General features: G+C 49.3%; 2 protein-coding genes across 2 annotated transcripts in view; one reads left to right on the top strand and one right to left on the bottom strand.

Moving 5' to 3' along the window:
* CAPN1 (calpain 1) overlaps window positions 1-18,123 on the top strand; it is a 242,784-nt gene that overhangs the window by 204,586 nt on the left and 20,075 nt on the right. The gene's annotated exons all lie outside the window — the stretch shown is intronic.
* On the bottom strand, window positions 7,588-17,546 carry OVOL1 (ovo like transcriptional repressor 1). Its single transcript, XM_063316817.1, has 4 exons — window positions 17,449-17,546; window positions 11,664-11,854; window positions 9,759-9,945; window positions 7,588-7,919 (listed from the first exon to the last, which is right to left on the bottom strand). Exons 1-4 carry the CDS (start codon window positions 17,543-17,545, stop codon window positions 7,615-7,617), a joined length of 780 nt encoding a protein of 259 aa, XP_063172887.1. The 5' UTR covers window position 17,546; the 3' UTR covers window positions 7,588-7,614.

Genomic DNA, 18,123 nt, shown 5'->3' on the forward strand with positions numbered 1-18,123 from the left:
CAGAAATCTGCCGTCCAATGAAGGAGGGGGGAAAAAATGATGTGCTTGCAAGTCACCCGCATTGAAAAACGCTTTGCCCAGTTGGTGCCAAGTCAAACGGGGCTTACTCTCTGGGTTCCTACTAAGCAAAATTGTCCTGGAATTGTTCTCTGGATGGATTATTTATGTAAAGGGGGAAGCAGCTGATTTGGTTAACGTTTTACCCTTGTTTGGAGGGTTCAACTGGAAAAAAAAAGTGAGGGGGGGGAGAACGGGTCAATGTAGAAGAAAGTGCAGACGCTCCAGGAGAGGCCAAGGGTGAAATATGCAATTTATGGTTTGCTCGCCTCCAGGGTGGGGAATGTGTCAATCATGCATTCCCCCACCCCGTCCACTTGCCGCACAAAATGAAGGAGAAGGAGGAGGAGGAGGAGGAGGAGGAAGAGGAAGAAGAAGAAGGTTGTAAGTGTGAGGACCAGTCATAAGTCATTTTTTCCAGCACCGTCGTCTGAACCATCACTAAACAAATGGTTGTTAAGCAAGGTCTACCTGTATTTTCATCTACTCCCCCTTGGAGTAAGGCCACTAGGAGGCAGCACCTCCCAATCTGGGCTCAACAGCTCCTCAGGTTCAGACCTGGTGGGGGCATGGATGGGAGACCACCAGGTTTGGTGGCTAGAGTGAGGTGTCAAAAAATTCCCCTGGGGCACATCGGTTCTATTCTTAGGAATGCAGTTCAACTTTTAGGAGAAACAGAGAGATAAGTGCCAAAAAGCTGTTGCCAAAAACTTTTGTCGAGAGGCCAGTCAGACGTCTCCCCCAGGACTTGCTGTTAAGACGGTGCTCTCAGCATTCTCCGAGGACCTGTGATGCTGAATTACATCTCCCATTATCCTGAGCCAAAAGGGCACAGGGATACCACCACTGCAAGGGAGTTCCTCCAGCTGCACAACCAGTTGGTGCAAACTGGTTTGGAAATCATTTCTGTGGCATGCATTGATAGCTGGCCTGGACCTTGGTCAACGCATGATGTTGTTGTTGTGATGACCGTTACACCATTTATCATCCTTGCCACCTTCTGGTAAAACAGACATGTGTGATTATTGCAAGGCATTCGGCTCCACGCGCTGCTCGTGAGCACCCCGGAAAAGCAACCCAGACTCATCCCCCTGCCCCGGTCCTCAAAATGAGCTTTGCCAGTGATCCTGGGGCACAAGGTGGCTCGTCCTGGGGATCCACAGCACAAGCCAGGAACCCGCAAGTCGGCACACCGTTTGGCTCCAGCAAAGACGCCTCGGTAATTAAATGTCAACATTTTGCAATGACAGGCTCATTACATGCAGGTGGTGCCATTACAAGGGGCGGGAGGGTGCTTTGCTGGCGAGGATGTGGACTCTGCTCTTGTGGCTAGAACTCTGCAATTCAAGGAAGAGGCTGGACAGAGCTCCAAGTTACGAACTTCAGTGACCTTCATCCAAGATCAGAGGGGGCATCCGCTTAGCCACATGGCTGGGTCAGTGCCTTGGGTCCAAGCAGTGGGTTTTAATCTGCCACTTTTAAAATCTGGCTGGGGGGAGCCTTGCCTTCAGACAGGTGTGTGGAAACTTGCTTATTGCAAAAAAAAAAAAAAAAAAGACAGCTTAAAATGTGCATTGCATTGTTTAAAAATATGGAGAGGCGACAGCGATAAATACTGCGACTGTCATTCACGCAGGGTCCAAAGAGTCGGCCGAAATTTCTCTGAAAAACGACATTATTTTATTATTATTAATTCCATTTATGAGCTGTCTAACTGAATGACTCAGGATGAGGCACAGAAGCATTATTACCACTATTAAGGAGAAAGAGGACTGACACGCACACCACACAGCCGTGTTGTGGCTTCAGTGCTCAACCACCACACTTCATCCGACAACATTTCCATCAAAATTGTCTTCTCCTTTGGAAGCAAAATCTCATTCATCAAACTGAATGAGAACTGGGGGGTGGGGGAGAGAAACAGGGAAATCTCCATGCCAGTACTAATTTGTTTTCTGCTTGCTTTTCTTGCAAATCTTGACATTTTGCATGTGGAAGGAAAAGGCTCTGGATTGGCCCGGTTTGTCCTAAACCCACATCAGCTTGGGGTGGACTCCCACCATGGGATGCCAAATCCCTGGTCACATTTCCAACATTTAGTACGCTCAGACTGAGTGGACAGGAAGCCCACCAATTTAAAATTCTCCGACCAGTACCAAGGACTAGAAACTTGGCGCTCGGCTTGTGCCACACAACAGCCTGACCAGTTTCCCTTCCTAAACCCTTTTCCTTGGAATGTCAGCAGACAATTCAGATTTTGCTCTTTGTCCCTTCCTTGAAAACTGAGTTAGGCAAATTCTGGTTCGATTCCCAAGGAAGGGCACGATAGGAACTTAACCAATGGGATGTTTCTCAGCAGGTTCAAGCTGGCTGAATTTGGCAAGAACATTTTGCTCCTGGCTGTTATTTCAGCTCTTCGATTAACCCCAGCCTTTTGCCGTTACATTCCACATCGACTCCCCTCCGCCTGTTCATAGACAACCCACTTTCTGGCTTGTTCAACGGGTTCTTTCCGGATGCAGATGTTCCCAAATTTCACAGCAGTACAGAAAGTTCTTCCACCCCATCCCCATCTCAGAATGAGTCAGCTCACACCGCGTGCAAGTTCAGAAAAAGTCAGGAGCACGGAAGCCAGAAGCCTTCTGCCCCATCGCAGCTGAATTAGCCAAAGGGCGTTGTTGAAATCTCCGAAGAATGGGTTCGCCTTTCAGGAACAGGAGAGCATCTCACTGCCAGAGATAATTGCCCTGTTTTATTTATTTGTTTAGCATTTATTTATTAATCCTATGTACAGTATATTGTACGTATATTGTACGCGGTGGCGCTGCGGGTTAAACCGCTGAGCTGTCGATCGGAAGGTCGGCGGTTCGAAACCGCGCGGCGGGGTGAGCTCCCGTTGCTCGCCCCAGCTTCTGCACACCAAGCAGTTCGAAAACATGCAAATGTGAGTAGATTAATTGGTACCGCTTCGGCGGGAAGGTAACGGCGTTCCGTGAGTCATGCTGGCCACATGACCCGGAAGTGTCTTTGGACAAACGCCGGCTCTTCGGCTTTGAAACGGAGATGAGCACCGCCCCCTAGAGTCGGACACGACTGGACTTTACGTCAAGGGAAACCTTTACCTTTACCTTACAGTATATGGCCGCCCATCTCACACAAAGCGGCTTTGGGCGGCGTCCGGCAATTAAATAAAACCGCAAATAAGTAAAAACCATCCTTATCAAAGGCACTGTTAAAATAAAACTATTATCAAACATTTTTTCCATATACAAACGGTACGGAGAGAGCAAGAACGATCAATCAAAGTGGAGCCATCTAAGAATGACTTTGATTCCTAAGACCCCAAAGATTTGGGGTTGAATGTCTTTGGTTCCCAAAGATTTTAGGACAAGATGCCCGGCATTCCTGGAGGTTACCTTGACAATTTTAAATTAAAGCAAAGAATTTGATCATAATCTAAGTTGTCCTGGCAGCAAGCCCATTCTTCCCCGCTTTTATCCTCACAACATCCCTGTGAGGTAGGCCAGGCTGACTGGCATGAGCGGCCCGAGGGAGTCGAAGGTGGATTTGATGCAGGGACTCTATTCCATTAGTCTTCCTCAGTGTACTGTCATTCCCAGGATCCTCATGTCTGCTCACATTGGCTGGGGCTGCTGGGACTTGTAGTCTGGCGAGGGAGAAGCTGAATGTTCTCTCTCATCCCTATTGTAGGCAGTGGATATGCATGGGGTAGCTTTATTTCTTTAATCGTTCCTAGCCTACTTTCTCTTCCTAACCAGCTTCTGCAGATTTAGATGTACACAATGCACTTTTGCAAATGTGCTTGGGTGGGTGGAAATCTTTATCTGACACTTTGCAAGAACTGTTAGATAACCAGTTTTATTTTAGAAGCAGAAACTGGTTTCTTAGCTGACACGCATCAGTCGCAGAAGGGGGGATCTTCGACCGGCATGCATCTCCTAGCTTCATCCGAGATCTGCAATTTTTATACACGCTTCAATTTCAAAACCAGGTTAAAGATAGTTATGGTGACCTGCTGATGGAAAATTTCCATTGGGGATATAGGACCTGCGATCCCTGGGCGCCCCCTGGTGGCCGCCATGAATATTTCAGATGGCAAGTCTGTTAAAAGTCTAATTAACCTTTAAGATGAATACATTTAGCATTACCTAAGCTGTTGTCTGTTGCTTTCCACTTCATTAGATGTGTTTATGCCAAAATCTAACCAAATCCTGGGCGTGCCAAGGATTATCTTGACCCCAAGGAAGATCTTCAGATGGAATAAACTTCCTTAGTTTCTCCCTGGTTGGGCAGGAAGTCGTGCAGGGTTTCAGGGATCAGCCAGAGTTTCTGACTCTCAGTTGTTTAGCAATAACAGTAAAACAACCTTGCCCACCTGGCTGCTGAAATGAAGGCTTGGGATACACAGAAAAAGACTTTTTTATTGATTTGCTGGCTTGACATCCCAGTTGATTGAGCACAAGGCAGCATGGATGGGCTCCCTACTTTTCTACACAACCACCCTGTAAGGTAGGCTGGGCTGAGAGAACGGGGCTGGCCTAAAGTCTCCCAGGGAGCTTCTGAGGCTGAGGAAGGATTAGAACACAAGTTTCCAACGCCTTCACCACCCTGTCCTTTTTCAGTGTGGTGCTAAATACGAACTCTCAATCAGAGGAAACCCTGCTGACTCTGAAAACCAAGTTCCAGCTTAATCCATGTCCGGTCGGATTGAATCTGACTCTTGAATTAATCTCCTTTTTTTCTGAGTTTGCACGAGACACTGAAGCAGGACCGAAGAAACGAGATGGGTTTGCAAAACCACCCTCAAGCAACAAAAAGTTAAAGCTAATCAAACTGAGCATGTTGTGCAAAAGCAGCCACTGGGTTAATTACTGACCCGGGTTAAGTGGCTTGTGCAAAGCCAGTTTAAGAGGGCAATTTTTCGCTCTGCCGATAAGCCAAACACTGCCCCCTCCTGTTTTGTGAATGTACGTGCCGAATCACCACTAGTTATTTCATAGTTCTAAATTCAGGATGCTATAAACCAATGTTTCTCAACCTTGGCCACTTGAAGATGGGTGGACTTCAACTCCCAGAATTCCCCAGCCAGCATGGCATGGCTGGCTGGGGAATTCTGGGAGTTGAAGTCCACCCATCTTCAAGTGGCCAAGGTTGAAAAACACTGCTATAAATCAAGCAAATCCTTTTTTGTCATTACAACAACCCAACAAAGGGTTTGAACACGCCATGGCGAGCACTGTGTGTGTTTAGTTTCAAAAGCCACACCCTCGGCTGCATCTGGCTGAGCTGCTGCATTCACAGAATATGTTTGATCAGGTCAGCAAAAACCTGGGTGCACGCTTCTGAAACTTTCCCTGTTGAGCCTAGAAAGCTGGACACGCTGTTTCCTCCACTTTTCAAAGCCGGAGTAGATTAAAAAAAAAAAATATCGCAACTGTTGTGTAGAATTTAATATGCACGCACATATGCATGCAGTTCAATCTCATATCTGTCAGTGTGCATAATTGTTTTGCTTTCTAACCCGGTTGTCGGAAACGGTAGGGAACGTGGGTTACTGTTGGTTTGTTGTCCACAGCTCTGTAGCTTCCCTAACTACGCACATTTCTTGATCTGGAAAAAAAGCAAACTTTTAATTCTCCCGCGGGATTAAGTGGAACGGCAGAAGCCAGGAAGTCTGCCAATTTCTAAAAAGAAGGCCGTGCAAGACAAGATTGTTCATTCACCATCACTGGCTGTGCAATTTCTCTTTTCAAAGAAGGTGTGAAAGAGAATTCACATCCATCCAGTGAATGCGCACAGACCGAGAAAACCTACAGGATAGATTCTGGACACGGCCCTCATTTTTCCAAGCATTATCTAGCTGCCCACGCTTAAGAGGGAAAGACCCGGGGTCGGCAACTAGCTTTTCTGGCCAAGCCCCAATAACGAGAAATGTAAATAAATCTTGGCTATAATTTGCCAAGGAAAGTTAGCATTGCTTTGGCACCCTACCCCAGCTCATTGGCTCCTAGTTAGCTGTTTTCCTGAACTTCCTAAAGTCAATTCAGGTTCCATCTGAGATACACATTTGGAATTCAAATTACGTGCAATGTGACAGCCTCGCACAGAGAATCCAGTTCCTTTATTTTAATTAACAGGGAGAGGGAAGAATAATAGATTACGAATAATATAATAACATTAAAAGTTCACAGGCCCAGCTTGTTCCCCCAAAGTCAGAGGAAAGATGACCAATATGTAAACATGATCCACACCCTGGTGTTTGGCTAATGCTTCTATCCCATAAGATGCCCAAATTTGGCTTCAGTGTCCCACCACGCTGGAGCAGCACTGTCTTCACACATTCATAATATTAAATAAAAATACAACTATTATAGTCTTTGGAAACAATTGCACTTGCCAATAACTAATTTTTCTGCCAGGTGTCAGGAAGGCTGAGCCTTCTGGCAGAGAGTCAGTTGGTCCTATCAGCAATTCAATACTGTATATCTTAAAAAAAATAAAACTCAAAATCCATGTCTCCCCAACTCTGGATAACTAATACACTTTTTGCATTGGTTAAAATTGCTGCAAGAACAGCGCCCCCCACCCCGACTCCAGAGTGTCAGGGCTTGAATTATGGAGAGAAAAAAGGGAGCTGCATGATGGAAATTCACAAAATCCCATCCTGCCACCCCTAATTTTAGCCCTGATCCTAAGATTACTATTGTTTCAGAAGGAGACTGTCATTCAAACTCGGCTTTGATGCCAAAGAACAAATCAAGGCACTTCATCTCCAAAGCCAGACCAGTTTGTTTGGGCCCTGAGGCAGAAAATTCATAGAAATATATAGTTAGAAGGGATGCAATGAGGTCATCTAGTCCACCCCCCTAATCAGTGCAGAAATCCAAATCCTGGCATCTCCAACAACAAGCCTCTGCCTGAATGTATCCAGTGAAAGAGAAGCCACCCTTCCTTGGTTCTGGGTTCAATTGCTAAACAACGTTTACCCTTAGAAAGTTATTTTCCCCTTACATTCAAGGAGTTTCCCTGAATTTTAAGACCAATGTCCTCAGCAAGGAAACAGGTGAGCAGCTACGTGACGGATTCAAAGAAGGGCAACAATGATTCTAATAAATCCAGGATTCAAAGACACTACTGTACCACGCAAGAGAGAATTCGGAGGCTAAGTTTCGTCAATTGCTGTTTTCCTGCATCAGCCAGAGGGGGTCAGTCTAGATGACCTTTGAGGATCATTCCGCCCCCAAGGTTAGCCCTGGCATGCAACAAAACACAGCCCCTTCTAACATTCAGAGCCGCCTTAATCCTATCGAGAAGTCTGATCCATATTGAGAAATTGCCCAGTGCCCAATGAAAGATCCATTAAGCATTCTCCTTGGTGCCTTTTTCCACGCTGGCTTCGAAACACCGGATCGTGCGGTCGGTCCAGCAACGCCCTCGGAACGAATCCCGGCTGGAGCCAAGCTGGTGCCGCAAAGGAAGATCCCTTCAAACCCGAGACGTCGGGGAAAGGTCGGCACCCCAAAGGTGCCGGGATGCTTAGAGGCAAGGGCCACCCTCCCGCAGGAAGGTGGGAGCGCCGATGACGCCGTGGAGGGCCGTGGCCACTTTGCGCGAGGCTTTGCGGAGCAACGGGCTGTCGGGGTGCCGCTCCTGCAGATGCCGGAGGTGACCTTCTTGGCTGTCGGCGGTGGATCCGCAGTCCTCGCAGACGTAGAGCTTGGCCCGGCGTTCCTTGTAGGCATAACTCTGCTGCACCCCGTGGATCTTCTTGAGGTGGGATTCCAGAGAGCAGCGCTGGGTGAACGCTTTGTCGCAGAGGTCACACTTGTAAGGGCGGACACCTGGGGCCGGGGAGAGAGGAGGGGGAGGAGGTGAGTTCACACAACACGCTAAACCCGGGTTGCCCGAGGCTAAGGGCGGGGCCCGCAGAACCCTCTCGAGAGACCCCAGTCTGTCTTAAAGGCCCAAGTCACGCCGTTCGTTGAAGCCTGGATCGCCACAACACAAGTTACGTTCAGCCAGCCGCAACAGCTCTGTGCTGCTGACTCCGCCTGGACTCTCAGCAGTTTACAACAGCCAGAACCTAAGAGTAGCGTAAATCTAAATGTCAGCCCTTCGAGGTAGGCCAGGCCAGGAAACAGATGTCACAAGCAACCCTAGAACTCTCCTTTGAGGTTGTAGTAAAAAACCTTGAAAGCCGGATGTTTCCCCTTTTCTCGCTGTTATACCAGTGTCTCTCAACCTTGGCCACTTGAAGATGGGTAGACTTCGACCCACAGCAAGGCTGGCTGGGGAATTCTGGGAGTTGAAGTCCACCCATCTTCAAGTGGCCAAGGTTGAGAGACACTGTCTTATACCAAAGAAAATCAAGAAGGACAGTCTTGAACTTCTTTCTCACCCTTTCCTGTCTTCCTGGGCTTAAGCTCGTGTTTTACGAACAGTTGCTGCATATTTTCTTCAAGGTTATATCTGTACCCCTCAACAGCAACATAAAAACCTTCCAAAACCACACCATGACCCCTTACTAACTCTGCGGGAGGTCTCCATTTCACCTCCTTTTGGGTACAACTGCAGGGAGGATGTTGGATGTATCTCTGGGGGTCCCCTTCTCCTGCAGTCACAGGAAAGGGGGGCACTTTCAGCACCTCAACTCAAGACAAAAGCACCGGATGGGCCAGTTCCCCTGGAAGGAGGTTCTCCTGGGGAGGAACCCATTGCCACGCCGAAGAGTCCACAGGTCAACACCAGTGTTTTGAATCGGGCTCAGCAATGTCCACAAAGCCAATGAAGCGCCCGCAGACCTGGCACTTATGAGACTGGCATCTCTTTTGTAGGGGCTGTGACATTTTGCACCAAGCGCGCCTTCCAGATCGTCTCAAAGGCAGTCGCTTCAGGAGCATCCAGGGGGTCAAAAAACTCCAGACGGCACCCGTACGATCAAGCATCGCTCATTTCCTAAGTGGGTCATGCGTGGAACGCACATTTAAACAGAACAGAGGATCGATCGCGTGGGCACAGCCACCATTTTTACTTTTTTGATCTTCCGGGCAGAACACCTCTGGTGTGAACAACTGTTATACAGGCATTGTACACCAGGTGTAGCTGTGGAACAGCCCCCTAGCCACAGCCTCCCCCTGCCCTGCCTCCCCATGGTTCTGGGTCTTGGAAGGCCCCGGGTTATAGACCTGCTTTTTCAGGGGAACATCTTCCTGTTTACAGTTCCCTCGCAACAATGATTCCTGGATCGATCTCAGGCGCGCAGGGAACAGACTTCAGGTAGTCCTCACTAAACACCCATTTGTTTAGTGACAGTTCAGACTTACAACGGTGCTGGAAAAACGGCTTATGACCAGTCCTCACACTTACGACTGTTGCGGCAGCCCTGCGGTCACAAGATCACGATTTGGGCGCTTGGCAACCAGTTTGCACTTATGACCATCGCGGGGTCCCGTGGTCACGTGATTGCCATTTTCAACCTTCCTGGCTGGCTTTTGGCAAGCAAAATCAATGGGGAAACATGTGATTTGCTTAACGACCGCTGCCAAAAAGGTCATTAAACCTTCAGATTCACTTAATGACCGCTTCACTGAGCAACCAAAATTCTGGTCCCAATTGTGGTCGTTAAGCGAGGACTATCTGTAAAAGACGACCCACCACCCCACCACCCAGCATACACTCACCTGTGTGTGTCCGAACATGGCGCTTGAGGTCAAAAGTGTCGTTAAACCCTTTGTTGCAATAGGGACAGAGGTGGCGTTTGATCTCACTGTGGCACTTCAGGTGACGGTTGAGCATTCGCTGATAGGAAAAAGCTTTCTGGCAAAAGGGACAGGAAAACTGCTCAACAGGACCTTCGCCCTGGGTCACCTGTGGAGGACGAAAGAAACAGCTTCCGTTTGGCGCTCAGCTCTGACCGGCCACATCCTGATCCAGTGTTTCTCAACCTTGGAGACTTCAAGACGTCTGGACTTCAGCTCCCAGAATTCCCCAGCCAGCATGCTGTCCTAATCTGCCACTCACCCCTGAGCTGCGGTCCTCCCTGTTCAGAGCAAAGTTAAGATTCTAGTCCTTATGGCTCCAGAAAAAATGTTGGACATTGCCCATCTAGTCTGGCATTTTCAATCCTGATCCTATTTTCAACTGCTAGGATTTCAAAACAGAGATCCTTCCCAGCACGCCATCATTTTGAAGCCCCAGCCCCCTCCCATCCACAGTGGCCACCAGCGCCCCGCGGCATCAGAACTCCAGTTAGAAATATTTTGTCAAATTTCTAAACATTTTCATAAGGGACCCTGTGTCGGCCCTGCAGAGGGCTCCCCAGCACCCATCATCCACACCCCCTACAAGAGGCAAACACTGACTTCCACACAACAGCTCGTCCTGAGCTCACCGCAAGCCACGGGGCGGATTGCCCAACGCAGTAAACCACCAGGCCATGCTAGTCAAGGTTAGCCCAAACCAGACTTAATGTGGTTGTGTGAATGCAACGACCAAGGGAAGGATGTCCGGCGAAACCAGCCATAAAACTGCACTTCGCGGAGTCCGTGGACTTAGCGCTTTCTTGCTCCTTGGTCCGCAACAGGACCCAACCATCATGGACCAGCCCAAAAATTCCTCATTCGGGGTGTGTGCCGGTCCCTCGCCCCTCCTGACATCATTTTATTCCACTCTTTTAATTAAAAATACAAAAAAAAAAAGAGGAAGGAAGGAAGGAAGGAAGGAAGGAAGGAAGGAAGGAAGGAAGGAAGGAAGGAAGGAAGGAAGGAAGGAAGGAGACAGAAGCAGAGGAAGGAAGAAAGGAAGGAAGAAGGGAAGGGAAGAGACAGAAGCAGAGGAAGGAAGGAAGGAAGGAAGGAAGGAAGGAAGGAAGGAAGGAGGGAAGGGAAGAGACAGAAGCAGAGGAAGGAAGGAAGGAAGGAAGGAAGGAAGGAGAGAGACAGAAGGGAAGGAAGGAAGGAAGGAAGGAAGGAAGGAAGGAAGGAAGGAAGAAGGGAAGGGAAGAGACAGAAGCAGAGGAAGGAAGGAAGGAAGGAAGGAAGGAAGGAAGGAAGGAAGGAAGGAAGGAAGGAAGGAAGGAAGGAAGGAAGGAGAATTGGGGGGAAGGAGGGAGGGAGGGAAGAAGGAAGGAAAAAGATTTGTGGGTAAGGAAGGAGGGAGGGAGGGAAGGAAGGAAGGGGAAAATCTTACGCTCTCAGACAAAGTGGAAAATGTCTTCCCAGTTAGGGCCTCTCCCTCCCATCTGATCTGGGAAATTTCTTAGAAAATAAATGGGCAACCACCGAGGACATCCCGGGAAGGCAGAGACGAGTCGGTGTTTGGCCCGGCTGCCATTTTGGGAGGGCGCCCACCAAAATCGCCAACGCATCCAAGGTGCCGGAGGCTTTCTAAACGTGACTAAGAGAGCTTCCTTCCCCTTATCTGTACCTCACCCCCTGATTTAATCAAGCGCAGCCTAGGAGCGGCTTTCCTGAGCCACCACACCTCTTTCTTCATTATTGTTATTCGTTTTTAGGTGCGTAACACCCTCCTGCCTGGGAACCCCACTGACGCTCGTGAGGAGCCGGGGAGCGAACGCCCGGCCGTACCTTGACCTTGGCGTGCGAGAAGTCAGACTCGGTCTCTTGCCGGACCCCGCTGGAGACGTGAGCCGCACCGTGGGGCTGAGCCGCCATGTAGACGGAGTTGCGGATCGTCATGTCCAGCGGCATCGAGAACGATGGCGGCTCGGCGACCGAAGGCTCAGGGTCTTTCCAGAGGGCGTATCCGCCCAGGGAGACTGGAGGAGAGAAAAGGAGAATTTTAAAAGTGGGTGGGGTTCCTAGGGGTCATACAGACTACCCCCTGCCTGACGTGCAGGAAAGTCAGAACTAGGACTGAAGCTGGCCTGTGGCTTGAAGGTCTCCAAAACGATTCCAACACCCAGCTGGGTCACCCGTGGTACGATTCCTGCTGGCTGGGTTCACCCTTTGTGCTAAGCCACGACTGAGCTGCGATTAAACCTCACTGGGCTGAGCTGAATATCTAGCAAAGCCATAAAGCTTGCAAACCTGAGAAGTTGGGTTCACACGACCTGGTAACGCCCCAAAGGACCCCCAACGTTTTTAGGCTTTGGGTGCCAAAACAGTTGCCTGAACGCACAACCCACATCTCCCGGTTAAATTTCATCGAGCTTTCTAGGGCCGTAAGAAACCCGATGGCTGGAATGTCCTGATCAGCAAACCCTGTTCTCCAGGCCCCGTGGTTCTCTTCCCACGCAGGAGAGACAGCGTTCCCGATAATATCTGACCAGAACAGAATTAAGTGGCACCACTGCTTTTCATGACTGAGAAAACGTGGCTCTAGGAACGTTCGTGGGTTTTTTTTTTCCCCTGCAGCTGCCTCTCGGAGCTGGCCCACATCCAGCCTAGAAAACCTAGTCCAGATTGGAGATGAACTTCCAGATGAAATTAGGCGGGTGCACAATAAGAGTCGTTGAGCAAAAGGACCGTTTCACAACACTGGTCAGGATGCTAGTCCTCATGACTACAACTGGGACAAACATGGGGTTCTTGCTCCCTCCTCCCCATAACATAACCCATCCCCTCCTTCTGCTGCCTTCCTTATAACTATCAGTAGCCAACGCCAGCTGTAATAGCAGTAAACAGCCCAGAACCGGTTCACTGGGATGTTATTGGAAAGTGCGACCCAGCCCAGAGAGTTAATTAAGAGTTTCCGGGCCGGCGCCACATTTCAAGCTCCCGTCACCTGCTTCAGAAAAGGTGGAGTAGGAGGCTACATGTTGCAATTGCCCTTAAATGAATCCAAAGAACATTACAAAGACTTCCCATTCTTCTCAACTCCGTTGTGTAAAGAAAGAACAGCTCAGCATAAGCAGCGCCGAGACAGGAGGAAACCTAGAATCGAGCAAGTCCGCTGCTAAAGGGCTGATCAGCCACCGGCAAAAAACTGACGGATAGTTGGTCAACAGCTGATCCATGGATTTTTTTTTTCTTAATGCAATTTCCCAAACCAAAGCTGAAGTTCCAGGAATACATACAGGTAGTCCTTGCTTAACAACCACAACTGAGACCAGAATTTTGGTTGCTAAGCAAAGCAGTCATTAGGCAAATCTGACCTGATTTTATGACCTTTTTTGCGGCAGTCATTAAGCAAATCACTGTGGTTGTTAAGCGAGCCACATGGTCATTAAGCAAATCGCACAGTTCTCCATAGATTTTGCTTGCCAGAAGGCGGCCAGGAAGGTTGAAAATGGCAATCACATGATCAGAGGATGCTGTGACGATCATAAATGTGAACCGGTTGCCAAGTGCCCAAATCGTGATCATGTGACTGTGGGGATGCTGTGATGGTCGTAAATGTGAGCACCGGTTGTAAGTCATTTTTTTTCAACACCATCGTAAGTCTGAACCATCACTAAACAAATGGTCATTAAATGAGGACTACCTGTAGCAGAAGATTCTGGTGTCAAATTTAGAAATAAAACACCACTCCCACCATCAAACAACATTCTTTGCCCAGAGTTAGTATTACATTTCACTTTCATTTAGACTGCGAAGCCTGAAGTAAACTGGCAAGGAACAGGCCTGTCAAATTTGTCAGCAGTTATCTTTTTCTTTTAAGTTCCTTTTTTAATTAAAACGAATAGGTAACATTTTGTGCCAAAAAAAATGGTAATAATAATAATTGCACTGCATTCCAACAAAAAAAGCTGCAGGAGCACCAGCTTTCCCCCAAACACATTTTTGTGGGAGTTAACAGCAGAAGCCTTGAAAGCAGTCTGCAAACGTTCAGCTCTGCACATTCTCAGAAGACCTCTTTTGTTTGTCATACAGACAATCTGGGGTCCTATTCCATCACACTTCCTTTCTTTTCCCAAAAATTTCTGGGGGAAAAAGAGAAATTTAACAGCATTCTCGGATCTTTAATTGGAGTTAGGAATTCGATGCCTGACTTCAAATCCAAGCGGCCCCATTCAGCCTGGCCAGTGGCAAAAGATTGTGGGAACCGTAGTCCAAAGATTGGGAATGCCCTTAAGAGCTGTATGGCAGGAAGACAAAATTTTTGTAGCTACAAGTACAATAGGGACCAGAAATTTTGGCGTTAAGCGGTTTGGTCATTAAGTGAGGCATCATGAGACTGAACCCAATTTTACAACCTTTTTGCCACAGTCGTTAAGCAAGTCACCAGCAGTCGTTAAGCGAGACATCACATGACCATGACACGACCAATTGTCGGAAGATGGCTAGGAAGGTCACAAATGGCGATCACGTGGCTGCAGGACGCTGCAACTGTCGTTAAGTGCAAGCTGGTTACTAAGCGCCCGGGATCACAATCACGTGACCAGGGGGACACTGTGACGGTCATAAGTGACTTTTTTCAGTGCCGTCGTAACTTCAAACGGTCGCTAAACGAATGGTCATAAGTCGAGGACTACCTGTAGAGCTTTCTCGATTACTAGTAGGGTCCTCCCCTTGTTGAAATTCGCCCTGCCGTGAAGCTCTAAGCAGGGGATCTGACTCACTCACACTCCTAGAATGAGAGGCAAAAGGGCTGCGTGGCAAAAATGGGTCTTGCTGACCTGGAACGCGGCAGCAGGATTCACACAACACGCTGTACCAGATCAGCTTCAAAGCGGGGCTGTGTTTGCCCTGGGTTAGTTTTCACCTGCACCTCGTGGGTGTGTGTGTCTATGTGTGTCTGTACAGGACATGCCTTAACAGTGCCACACAAATTCTGCCCGTTCTCAGCTCCCTTGCAGGCCAATAATGTCCCAGGAGAATCCAGAAAATGGGTTGCGCAAAGAGGACCATAAAGTAAACGCTCTAAAGCAGTGTTTCTCAACCTTGGCAGCCGGAAGATGCGTCGACTTCAACTCCCAGAATTCCCCAGCCAGCCAAAATAGCTGCTTCCCTGACCTGGCCCCCTACAGAGCAGGCAAACTACAATTCCCATCATCCCCCTCTCCTGGCCACACCGGCGAAGCGAAAGATCGGCATTGTGGTCTAACATCTGGAGGCCACTGTAAACAGCTTCCCACACAAACCTGTTTTTCCCCCTCTAAGCGCAAAGCACCAACTACAAATTTATAGGAGAGAAAATTAAGGCCACGTCCCTGTTTTGGGGGGCCCCAGACCCTCAACCCTGCATTGTTCCCGCTTTGTCAGTGACACACAATACTTCACACAATACAGGCGGCGCACGGAAGACCGACGGGTCCATGACCCAAAGGATTTACAATCTACATTTCAACAGCACAGTCAGGCACGAACCAGAGGTCCGGAGACCTTGGTCCACAGCCTCGCTCTGCCACAAAGACCTTGAGGACAATCCACTTTTCCTGGTACTCTCTCTGCCCAGGCTACCTCACAGGGCTGGTGGGAGGATAAGGGGAGGCCGCAAGAGGGAACGCACGCCACTGTCTGCCTTGAGCTTCCAGAAGAAGGGCAAGACTTAAATCTAACTTTGTTTTTTTCCTTGTCAACAAACATTTTTCGTCACCCCAGCTAACGTGAACATTAGCATACGCTGTTTTGCGTTTTGGAGCATGCTGGGCGGCTCCAGAAAGCAAGACACAGGGAAGCCCGCTGGAATTTGCCTCTCGACTCACCGGGCTGGAATCTATGGCAGAAACCTGCACCAGGCTGCCAGCGTGATTAATTAGATGCTAATTACAGAGTCCTAAGTGAAGGCCAGTGCAACTTGCCAAGTGATGTAGGGAATGTTGTACGCCAAACGTTAGGGGCCTCTCCAACACGCTTGGGTCCCCCGTGGCCCCAGACAAGTCCCCACCGCTTGTCCAGCACCTTCTCCATAACCCCACTGCCAGAGGGAAGTTCAAATCCAGTGATAGAGGATCTCTTTAAAAAAAAAATTGGCAAAGGGTAAACAAGCATGAAGAGGTATCCTGCCACCCTGAAGCATCTGGCTGTCCTCGGTGAGAATTAAGTGCATTTACGGGGCAATGGTGAACTTGCCAGCTTCCAGATGTTGATGACATGACCTCTAGGCTCCCAATCCCAAGGGTCTACCTTGCTGGCTGGGGAATACTGGGAGTTGAAGTCCACCCCTCTTAAAGTGGCCAAGGTTGAGAAACACGGGTTGGGGAGATCAGACCAACGCAGGAGTTGTGTTTGGTAAACCACGGCTCAGCCTGGTCAGCAAATCCAGCCAGGCACAATTCATCAAATAAACCAGTTAAGCCTGGCCTCAGCCCACACATCCAGAGAGGCCGCATTAGCACAGAATGAATTGACCCACGTTCGGCGTCCCCACAATCAACTGTACTCCTTGGCCAGCTTAACCAAAGGGGCTGGATTTGAACATCATCACAGAACCCACCCACCCTTTTAAGATGAGCCCAACTTGGCCCCCACTGACTTCTCCCCAGCTAATTGCCTGCATTTTTTTTTTAGAAATATCGCAAAGCATTTCTGAGGATTCGGGTTGAGATGATTACTATTAAGAAGGAAAACGTGACACAGACAAAACAGCTTTCCCTTTAAAAAGCAAAAAAACGAAAACAAGAACCGATCCAGAAAGGGCAAGGTTCGGCTTCCTTGCACATGATCCTCTCCTTCCACCTCCCATCCTATCTCATGCCTGGAAAAGAGGAGGGGGAGAGCGCGCCCCTCCCCTCTTCCCCCGGAGCCCCCGTCTCCTTCTCTCGTTTTTTTTTTCTTTCTTTCTTTCTTTTCCCATTTGCGCCTCCGGCCTCCCCATTCAGCCAACCACTAAATTGCCGGCGCGTTTAAACATTCCAGGAGGCGGGGTAGGCTGCGCTTAACTGCGCTTCCCAGGGCGGGGGGCGGGAGGAGAGAGACAATGACTCGGGATCGCTAGGCAGGTGTGATTAGCAGCTTTCCCACCTCTCCCCCACCCCCAAAATACCCCGACGGGGAAACAAGAGTCAAGAGTTTCTCTTTTAGAGATGCCTGGGTAACGGACCTTTCCCATCCCTTCTTCCTCGCCCCCTGCCCCCCCTTGTAGAAAATGAGGTGGAGGGTATAGGATCGCGATTCGCAGGCCCGGGGACCGGAACCAGACGACCAAGCCGCGAGAAAGGCACCGCTCCTAGCTACCTGGGCCTCCCCCCACCCCCCAATTGGGCCCAATCAACTTGTAGACATCCGCTTTACTCTTTTTTAAAGTAGTGGTTTTAAAACGCGCTTCCCCCAACTCAGGGCAACCCCAGTAGTTACTTCCCAAGGAGCAAAAGCGAGGAGGGAGATCACGCTTTTCGGCCCCAAGCGCGATTTCGATTTATTCTTGTTAATAACAGTAACAACAACCACGAAAGTTCTAAATCCAGACCCCTTGCAACCTTTCCTCCCTTCCCTTCCCTTCCCGGACCCCGCCCGCCTCGAGACTTACCTGGAACGTAAATCTCCCCTCGCTCTTCATCGGGAAGTTCGCTCCAGTTCCTCCGGCCAGAAATGCAAGTTTTTTTCACGAGGAAAGCTCTGGGCATCTTCAGGCTCTCGGGGGTCGGCTTGCCTGGGCGCCGTTGAACTTCCCAAGCCGCCGTTCCTCGAGGAGGAGAATAGAAAACGAAACGGGGAAAAAAAATCGCAGAGGGGCGCCCAATAACGATAATCAATCAAATCACGCGCGTTTCGAAAAATCAATAAGGACCCGGGCTCAGCCGATGGAACGTTGAGGCGCGCCGGAACGAACCTTGGCGCCGCCGACGTTCGACTCCTGGAATCTTGGCTCGGCGAACGTTCCAAGGCGTCCCGGTCAGTTTCCCTAGCGGTGTTTGCCGCGCGGGGCTCAAACTCGGATCAAGGTTCAAAAGTGGGGGGGGGGGGGGGAGAGAGAAAAGAAGGAACGGGAGGAGCGGCCACCAGGTGGGAAGGAGGCGAGGCGCAGGCTTTCCTCTTCCCCTCGGCCTCGCTTTTCCTCTCGTGCTCTCCCCGCGCGCGCTTACTGCGGATTTAACCGGCTGCTTGCGCCAGCTCCCAAAAAACAGAAAGAGGAGAACGATTCTTTTTTTTAAAAAAGCCTGGAGACAGGAAACCTCGTCCTTCTCCTTGGCTCCTTAATTAG

Source organism: Candoia aspera, chromosome 17, assembly GCF_035149785.1.
Source record: "Candoia aspera isolate rCanAsp1 chromosome 17, rCanAsp1.hap2, whole genome shotgun sequence".
In the NCBI taxonomy this organism is placed as follows: Eukaryota; Metazoa; Chordata; class Lepidosauria; order Squamata; family Boidae; genus Candoia; species Candoia aspera.